Source organism: Pteropus vampyrus, unplaced genomic scaffold (genome assembly GCF_000151845.1).
Source record: "Pteropus vampyrus isolate Shadow unplaced genomic scaffold, Pvam_2.0 Scaffold368, whole genome shotgun sequence".
NCBI classification, from domain to species: Eukaryota; Metazoa; Chordata; class Mammalia; order Chiroptera; family Pteropodidae; genus Pteropus; species Pteropus vampyrus.
Genome location: NW_011889149.1, coordinates 291,378 through 301,656, shown reverse-complemented (window position 1 = coordinate 301,656; position 10,279 = coordinate 291,378). Strand labels below are relative to the sequence as shown.

Sequence of the window (10,279 nt, the reverse complement as noted above, 5' to 3'; positions counted from 1 at the left end):
CACCTGGCCTCAAGGTGGTGCAGGAGCAATGGGCACTACTCCGACGAGCAGATTAGCTCTCAATCACCCATGGGAAGGGCTCTTATCAGCTGTAAATGCACAGCCTTCCAAAGCTGGCTCTGCGAGCATGTTACCCAAGGGGTACAGGACAGACCCATAGCACAGCTCAGGGAGGGACACTTTGCATGCTGGAGAGATGCTGCCCTGCACCAGTCTCAGCCAGCACACCTCTTGTGACCTCCGACCTTCCTCGTGCCAGGTCAGGAATGGGGGACCCCAGCCAAGGCTCTCATGCTCCAGAAGCTGGTGGTGCATTTCCCATTTGGAGACTCATCATTCATAACACAGCAACTGAGGCGAACGTTATTTGAAATTTGGAAAGAGTTGTAATTCTGAGATGCTTCAAATGTTGTCAGTTTTAGCTTCTACAGACATGGGGCCTCTCCCTGAGCGGGGACGCCTTCAGCTGTGCTACAGAGACGGCTGCGAGGTGGTGCTCTCCTGATCAGCAGAAATGTAGTGGGCATGAACCAGGCTTATGATGTGGATATAAACACCTGTGAGAGCAGAGTCAAGATGCTGGCAGTAGGGAAATGGACTCTGTAGGAGGAGGTGATCAGGAATCTTGGCTATGAGAAAGGATTCTGGGTATGACAACTCAGCAGAGCCAGTAGGCCACTCTGGTTCTCATAAGATCCTGCCCTCATTTGCCACTCAGCACATCCCCAGGTACGATGGGTCGGCCCTTTTCTAGCTATGGCCCTCACCAGAAAAGTAAATGCTATAGGACTTCAGACCTCATGGTGCTAAGGAAGAAGACTCTAGTCCGAGAAGGTCCTACTGGTAGGGTTCTGGGAAGCAGAGGGGCTTCTCAATACAGCTCCCAATCCCTGGGAGCGGTTGCATGCTCCCAGGGAGGTAGAGGGTGCAAGTGGCTTGGCTATACTGACCCCCGACTGGAAGCCAGGGCCCCCCTCACATCTGCAGTGATCACGCGTGTCAGAGACTGGCAAGCCTGCACATGTGAGAACGGAGCACACGCCAGCGGTGACATAGGACTCCCTTCCCCACTCCAGGACAGCAGGGCTCAGGGCCCAAGGCTTGACTTCTAAGGCTCAGAGTGGGTTCTGCTGTGGGACTGACGTGGCTTTGCTTGTTTCGAGGACCCCAGTTCAGCCTAGTCTTCAACCCTCAGACAAACTGGGACAGGTTGGGGACTTTGATGTTGAGGTCACCGATGTTGATGTTCCGAGGAATCTCTGGCAGGTTGATGTTTTTCACAGCGGACACGGCCCGGGCGGGGGCTGCTGAGAGGCCGCCCTGCAGAGAAATGACAGGTGGGTGTGAGACAAACCCTCAGTGTCACCTACTTAATGCTTAAAGAATACCAGGGAAGGAGACCTAGAAAATGTCCAACCTGAGCACACACAACACAACTTTTGCTTTTTCCTCCCTGTTCCTCAAAGGCAGCTAACAAAATAATCTTTGGGTGAGATGGAGACCATGGTACAGGGGTCCAAACCCTGTGCTCCTAAAGGGGGTTGTGGCTTACCAAGTTTTATGGCCCCTGCACCTAGCAGTGCCTGCTAGGTAGGTGCTCAATAAATGCTTGCTGAAATAATCTGAGACAGTTTGACCAAGTCACATTCGGTATCAGGGGCAGCTTTCAGATTACAAAACCAAACCAAACCCTTTCCTCAAGATATTAAAGACTCTCAAAGACAAGTGCAGTCACAGGGAAATTCTTGAAAGGAAAAAGAATGTCACCATCACGGCTTAGGGCGACTGCTCGCCAGCTAATAATGTGAGATGGAAAAGAACTGGCTTTCAAAATGTCATGTGGCACCGAGATGGGAGGAAGGACACACAGGAGGCAGGGGGCATCCACAGACACGGAGGGACTGGTAACAAACTCCGAGGACAAAGGTGTGTACGCTCAGCCCCCATCCTCCAGGATCAGCCCTGGTGTGCAGGGAAGGGGGCAAGTGGACAGGGACTCCCTCAAAACCACTTCCCTTCCTCCTTACTGCCTACCTTCTGAGAGAAACTCCAACTCTATCCTCAGCCAGCAAGGCTCCATTTCTTCTGGTTTCCAAACCCGTTGCCTCTGACTCACTTACTATTCCTGGAAGCTTCCCAGCCTGCATTTCTACAACAACTACATTTGCCACAATAGCTGTGGTCTGGAAAAGCTTCTTCAGCAGAACTGCTAGTCCTCACAGAAAGAATTCTTGGTTTCGCAAGATTAAGTTCCGTTACACGAAGCAAGGAAGCACTTGAAGATGCTTGGATGACTAAAGCAGGGGTCCGGTGGGCGTCCGCCGTGTGTGAATGTGTACCCCTGGTACCTCCCCTCCCTGGTAAGGCTGATGAAGGCGATGCAGGGACTGCTGGGGGATAGAAAAGACTCACTGTGAGCATCTGTGTCAAGCCAGAACCACGTGGGGCTGGACGAGGGGATGCTATTTTCAAACCCTGTCCAAACTCTACTGTAGCTTTTCTAAGGCTAACTGGAAACAAGGAAATTGGCAACTCTGAGGTCTGGAAGATACCACGAGAAACGGCTGCTGGGAGGTCAGACTCATATAGCACCAACTAGGAAACCACACAGGAACTGGAGAAGGGGACTCTGGGCCCCTCCAGGGAATGTGTGGCTTGAGAGGAGGAATTAACAACACAAACATGGGCCCTCGCCCCCACGTCAGAAGTTGCTTGCCTGCCCATGTCAGCTGGCTTTTCTATCCATACTTTTAGCCTCCTTCTTACCTGGCCTTCAAATCAATGAGCTTTCACGGATCAGGGAAGAAAGGAGGTGAGTGTAAAACATTCCTAAGTTCCAGAGCGACATAAACCAACAAACATGCACCCGCTCCCCCTCCTGCCCAGGTCTTCTCAACCGCCAGGGCAAAGTACAGCTGTGCGCTCACCTCTGATTTCTCCAGCCTGTTCTGAGCTTCGATCTGAGCCACGATTTCATTCATGTTTGTTTCCAACACCATTCCCCCCATCACCACCTCCTGAAGGATGTAGTGCACCTAAAGGAGAACCAAAAATTAGGGTTAAAGCACCCAGCGGTCGTTAGTGAGGCCCAGAAGGAGACTTCGCAGGCCGTCCTGCACCAGCAGAGTCGTCAGACCTGACACCAGCTCTGGACTCACGGCAGACACCTAAGCCCCTGATCATTCACCTCAGGGGTTTCCCTCACGCCTCGCACATCATAACATGAGTCTCTCCCACGAGCAGTGGTAGAGGTGCCTGGCTACACTCCAGGCAGGAAGGTGGCAGCTGAGAGCACAGACTCTGAAGTCAGACAGACCTTGGTTAAATTTTAGCTCTGCTATTTGTTGGCTGATGACTTTGGGCAACTTATCCTCTTAATGCTTCATCTTCCTTCCAGGATAGTGGTGAGGACTAAATGAGATAACCTATGTAAAGGACCTCATGTGGTGCCTGACACACACTGGGCTCTAAGTAATGGTGGCATCCATCACATTATCATCACCCATCCATGTCCATCGATAGATGAATGGATAAACGAAGTGGGGTACATATGTACAACAGAATACGATTCAGCCTTAAAAAGGAAGAAAAGTCTGACACATACTATGACGTGGATGTACCTTAAAGACATTACACTAAGCAAAAGAGGCCACACACAAAAGGACAAAGGTGCTATGACTCCACTTGTATGAGATACTTAGTAGTCAAAAATCACGGAGGCAGAAAGTAGAATGGTGGCTGCTGGGGACTGAGGGAAGGAGTTATTTAATGCGTACAGAGTTTTGCAAGACGAAAAGAGTTCTGGAAATGAGACGCACAAAAATGTGAATGTCCTTAACACTACTGGACTGTATACTTAAAAATGAAGACGGTAAACTCTTATGTAAATTTCACAATAAAATGGAAAGGTCACTATAGCAATGCTCTAGTACGCATTTCTCTTGTTTAACAAATCTATTCTTCAGAGGGAAGTAGTACTTGTTGAGCATCGACTATGTGCTGAGCACTTTATACGTCACTTATTTTAATTTCGCAACATTAGTGTGAGACAGTTAATGTAATCTCCATTTTATATATGGGAAAAGTGATATAGTGAAAAGTCAATAAACTGTCCCAATGCCATGTGCATTAGTAGTGAAACCGAGCACTGAACTGAGGTCTGGCTGAATCCAGCGCTCACGTTCCGCTCTTACCCCCACACTCCCACAAGATCCCAGACTGTGCCTTGCCCTTGTCCATCCTTTACTGCTAGTCCACATGGAATCATTTTAAGACATGCCTTTGGTTTGTCAATATTCTTGTATGAATTCCTCTAGGCTTTGTCCCCTAGGCCTAGGGCAGTGCCCAGGGCAGAGCCGCCATGCTGAATGAATGAAAGGCTGTTATTAAGTCTGAGTAGCGTGTTCCTCGCGCTTAGAAGATGGATGACGGCGTGGTGGCACAGGCTTTACGGAGAAGGTGTAGTAAGGCCTAATATAGAGTATCATGGGGACCAGCGGTTGGTTAACAAAAAATGTCAGTTAAGACTTCTGATTTGAACACTGTATCATTAAGTCATACTTTTTAAATGCTATTCAAAATGTATTCTAAGTGCAAAAAGGAGAAATAAAAATGCAAACTCCATTTTCAACAAAACTAGAAGATAACCCAAATCCTAGGCCTCAAAACAGGGAAAAGCTGTGCAGAGGAGGGAGCGTAAGGGCCCCTTTCCTTTCGAGAAGGAAGCGCTGAAAGAATGCTGTGGGAAGAGGACACGGGAGCTACGAAGCTCAGAAAGACCTACAAAAGTACACTTCCTGTAGCGAAAGGGCACCCCCTCTGGGACCAAACAGATCCTTGTTTTTGGATGACAGGAACTTCCTTGGACCGGGGGGTGGGGTTAAATGAGAAACCACATACACAGGCTATATTTGCCTCACAGAGTTGGTCTGTCTGGCAGCAGAGAACACAGGCTTTGCGTTGTGGAAAAGCTCACAGATGCCCATCTCTATTGGCTGGACAAAATAAAGGGTAAATGAACTCACCCAGAACCCTAAATCATGAGAACTGCAGCCGGCTTGGGACACAGACTTGGCACTTCCCTATACAAGCATCCTGGAAACAGCCGGTCCCTAAAAACCTCACCTATTTAAAGATGAGTTATAAAAATGAAATCTACACAGGATCTATATAAGATACAACCAGAAAAAAATTAGGAAAGAAACAAGAAAACCAAAAGGCAGACTAAGACTACACACTGGAAAAATGCCACAGATAAGATTGTAATAAAATATTTTGCAAAATTAAAAAAAGAAAACTATGAAGCAAGAGCTCAAAGCAGAATTGCACGAGCTTATGGGAGACGTGGGCAGGTAAGAGAAGACATCTACTAGCACAGCTCAGGAAAGAAGTGGAAGGAAAAAACGTACAGAAATGAAGGTGAAACTGGAAGGAACAGGGAGAAGGGACACCACTAAAAACATAGTAAGGAATGAAAAGGAGAGAAATGAAATAAAGCAAATGAAATGAAACAAACAAAAAAAGAGTTAAAAGGAATAGAGAGAAAATGATAGTTACAGAAAATAGTAAAGAAGATGTAACAGATGCATAAAAGTAACATGAAACGGAACATAAATGTAAAGATTTGTTCATAAAGATTACATAAAGATGTAATTCAAGATGTTTCTGGGAGACAAAAGGATTAAAATGCTGAAAGGGCACAGTGTACCCCAGGGAAAAGTGACCCTGAACAGTCAGTGCCAAGAGAGACCTGGAGGATTAGATGTCTGGATTTCGGCAACCTGGCAAAAAAATCAAATCACTTAAAAGAGGGATCGAATCTTGAAAATTTCCACAATAAAATACAATGCTAGCAGAAAAAATGAGCAATACCTACAAAATTCCCAAGGAGAGAAAGTCAGACCTGAGAATTTTACACCCAGTCAATTGCCAACCAAGAGTAACAGAGTGGGAACTATTATTCCCATGAGTCTTTCTTGAATCTACAAAAGCACACACTTCTGCCAGCCAAGGGGTGACTGGGAAACCTGCGGCAGCAAGACTGGTGGTGAGCACTGAGCCTACGTAATGGAAGGACTAAGACTAACTGGGATTACAGTGACGAGAGAATGTCAAAGCTGTATGTTTCGACAATGTAGAAAAGCTACAGTTAGCAAAAATTAGAGAGATGGTAAAAAAAAAAAAAAAAGGAGAGAGGTAGAATAAGAACACTGATTCCCCAGCCACAATGACTGAGAGCCAATGGATAGCACTTTAAATCGGAGGAGACTTTATTACTCACGTAATAAAGATACAGTCGCATTATGACTTTTACTGTGACTTCACACCCATGTCCAAACCCACAATCATTTGCTGTAAACAATACTTTTGAGAGCCACCAAATTTCTGATTTAGGACCAATAAGATCTTTTCTGCTGATTATAGAGTTCTATACTATTTTTCTTGCAAAAATTCACCTGTAATGCAGCCTCTAGAATTTCCAGTTTCTCTACGGCAGAGGGAGAACTCCAACTCCTGTAAAGGTGGAGCCCTCCACCCCTCATCTTCTAGAGTTATCCTCCCCAAACCTAACTTGACTTCATTTCCTTTAAAAGTAACTTGCCTTTCCAAAGCAGTCACCTTTGTTTTCATAGAACAATTCACTTTTCTCATGAGTGGTTTACCTGTATGTTATTAATTAAATTGCATGACTACGACACCAGTATAGCTGGCATCAACAGGTCTGAAAACATCATATGACCTTCGGTGAGCATAGTCACTCACGTGGTATAAATGAGCAACTAGGAGTCCGCTGCCCACGTTCATCTGATAACTCGGGGAAGACCTCTTCCACATGAAGTGGACCGTGACAGATGGGTAACATTGCTTTGAGTGGAGACGGAGGGGACCTGAAAAAGGTGGAGGTTGCCAAGCACAGGCGTGGGGAGAGGGCGGCTAAGAATCAATACTAAACTTGCGTACCTATGACCTAGAGAACCGTCAGATCTCAAAGAATGGTTCTTTTAAATGACAGGAGTTGGTTGATGGGCTGATCTTGAGGATTCCAAGAGAAATACTGGTAAATACCTCAGAGAACCCTGAGAGTTAAAGGACCAAGCAGACACAGGGAGGCAGGGGAAAATGAAATGACTCATGCAGGTGGCAATAAGAACCACGAGAACAGAAGAAAGCACAGAGGTAAAGTCCGCAGAAGCCCCAAACCCAGCCTAACACTGTGTGCATCAAGCAAATATAAATCATCAACTAATAATAGTTCACACTGTTCTATTTTGGCAACCACCTAAAATAAAGACACCAGCAAAATTTACTCATGAGTTTTTGTTCAGGGAACAAAAGTGCTGACTTCTTAGTTCCTGGCAAATTCACTGGCAATTTGACCCAGGAACAATCACAAGCAGGCAGAGTAGGAGAGTATGTATGATAACCCCTGCAAACCAACAGGTTACCTTGATGTAAGGGGGAAGGCAATAAAGTACTTTTGGTGATGAACCTGAAATTTTAATAGGGAAAATGCTAGGTAGAAACTGATGTTTCACAACATCCAGATACATAAATTGTGGCCATACTTCAGTGACTAAAAGTTAGGAGTTTATAGTTCTGTCCTATTAAAAAATGTCTTAAAACCCCTCAGAATAGTCAAAAAGTAGGAAAGATTACCAGTATCAAAATGTCTATTCCTCTGAAGACAATCTAACCTGCTATCAAGCCTCTGTTCTCTCCTCCCTACATCCCTGGACATGTTTCATTTCCAGGGAGCTGTCACATTGTCCCCCCATCCCCTGAAGGTACTTGCTTCTATAACTGGATCCACTGGGCATCCAATTTGGCCCCAACTCTTCTTTTTTGTCAATATAACTGTTTGAGACCTTCCCCACCTCATTCCCTAGAGGCAGTATGAATGTCCTGATCAAGACGGGGACCTCTAAGTTTGTGTCCTGGGCTCCCCCAGAAGTTTTTCTGTGACTCAGTGTACTAACAGATGAAATGGGGACAGCAAATCTGGTGCATGCTGAGGATTCAAGAGTGCTTTGGTACCGCACTGGGCCCCCGGCAGGTGCGACCCTCCTGTTCTGAAGAGCTGGAACCAGAGGCTCTGGGCCAACCAAGGCTTGGCCAGCAGTTCCGCCCTGCAAGTGAGCAGAGGTAGGGAAATCACACCAGGAAGTGTCGGAGGAGACTTACGAGACTCTCCAACTTGCTGTGACTTCCTGATGGAAAGAAAGCACTTCTCCAAACTGCAACACGGGCCTGTCGTGCTGCCAATTCTGTTGCCACTGGCTAATCTTCACCCACTGCCTCCTACCACTCTTCGTGGAGATTCTGTTAAGCAGTTCTGTGGAAACTGGTGACATACTTCTAGGATTTGAGGTGCCAAGTACCCAACGGTTGGGCCAAGCAAATTCGAGAAAGGCTAAGGACTGGCAGAGATAATCTCTGTCCTCTCAGTGACAGCACTGTGCCCAGCAAGCGCTTGCACTGAGGCCCTTAACTCAGTGCACCACCATAGTTTTTACTTATCTGTCTCTTCTCAACTACAGCTTTCTTTGTGGGAAGGTTCCATGTCACAGTCAACATTGGGTTCCCAGAGCCAAGCGCTGTGCCTGTCAACAGCAGTACTTCATAAATGCTGAGTGAATGAGAGGCACATCTGGTTCAAAAGTCCTGATTTTGAGGAGCCACAGGCCTTGTGAGATCCCACCCAGGCACTGAGAAACACACTCTACTGCCCGGGACAGAGTTCACCTCTACAGGTAACAAAGGGTTAGAATGAGCTTGCCAGGGTCATGCCAGGATTGACAGAGTCTAAGAGGGAACAGTGTCACTTCAAGGACAGAGGTGCTCCTTAGGGACACAGCACTGGAACTGCTGGGGATGGAGACAAGCTGGCTTCAACAACCCCGTCCAAGATCAGAAGACATTTCTCAGTGAAGTCGAAAAGTTCTGAATCTAATCTCAGGTCAACAGAGACCATCACTAGAAGCAAACTGATCTGCAGCCAGAAGAAAACAAACATTACTCATTTCCTCTGGTAGAAACACACAGTCTCCAGACCTTAAATCAGCCACGTTCTAAAAGTTTATGTGTTAATAAACTCATAATGGATTTTTCTATAGATATAGTAAGCAAGAGTTCTTGTGGCTCACAAAAGCCGACTTAAATCCATGCTGCTACCTCGAATGTGCAGCCACAGCTAAGTACTATGAATACTACTGTTTCCACGGTAAAATACACTTCTATATTGGGATGGCAGGAACCTGCCTAGCGCAGAGAGGGCAGGTAAGATATTCCAAGACACAAGTAGTACATTAATGCACACCACACCCCTGGCTCAATCACCTCCACAGAAACCTCTAGATTAGATCAATCCCTCCCTAGGTTCTGCACTGGAGGACAAAAGCCTGTCGTACCACAAAAGACAAGGCTCGCATCCCCACTACCAATCCATGCTCTCATATCCTTCTTAGAACAACTGTGTCACCACACAGAAGACGATAAAACTAATAAAAAAACAAAGCATGGGCACAGTGCTTGTACTCGAACGTGAGGATGCCAACACTCAAGTTTAAAACAAAAACTGGCAATTACTAATAAGATATTTACTCAAAAAAAAAAAAAAAAGATATTTGCTCGACTATATAAAAAGCTAAGTGCTGATAACTTTTTCTACCCCTTCTTGACTGGTTAGTTTCATTAATTCCTAGGAAGGCTTCCACAGAGTAAGGAGGTGACATTCTTGGTAATGTGCTATGCATCATCCCCTTGTCCATGCTTGAGGGTGTGGTGGCCCTCAATAAGCCTAAGAGTACAGAGGACACTTTAAGTGGATTGAGCAATGATAGGGGAAGAGAAAATCATCTGAGTCATTCTCTAGTTCTCATATTATCCATTTTAGAAAAAAAAAATTAAAAAGCGGGAAGAGGGCATAGAAACGCCTTCCAGAAAGCTGGTGCGTAAGCCTTCTCTCTTACTCCTTCATTCCACAGCCCAGTGTTTTATCAGTGTTTTAAGACATGCTAAGGACTGCCTGTTCTCATTTCCTGTGTCTGTCTTTTATCTCACTTATCTACAAATGGACGCGTTGTAACTAGGTTCAGCAACTGTCAGCTGAGCATCTCTGCAGGAATAACCGCCATGAACAATATGGAGCACACGAAGCCATGCCGGGCATAGCTGGCTGTGCATGAGAGAGTCAAATATAAAGTCACCATTAAACTATTTTAATGGAAACCTTCAAAAGTGTACTACACGCTTCTCTGACTTCCAAAACAGAATATTCTGA

At 45.9% G+C, this 10,279-nt stretch overlaps 1 protein-coding gene across 1 annotated transcript in view; it reads right to left on the bottom strand.

Moving 5' to 3' along the window:
• Positions 1–363: 363 nt before the first annotated feature.
• The window catches only part of AP3S2 (adaptor related protein complex 3 sigma 2 subunit), a 37,262-nt gene continuing 27,346 nt past the window's right edge, over positions 364–10,279 (bottom strand). Inside the window, exons 5-6 of the mRNA XM_011379649.2 lie at positions 2,928–3,035; positions 364–1,320 (exon numbers count right to left, since the gene is read on the bottom strand). Coding sequence (XP_011377951.1) covers positions 1,192–1,320; positions 2,928–3,035 — 237 coding nt within the window. The 3' untranslated portion in view covers positions 364–1,191. The remainder of the gene's footprint in view (positions 1,321–2,927; positions 3,036–10,279) is intronic.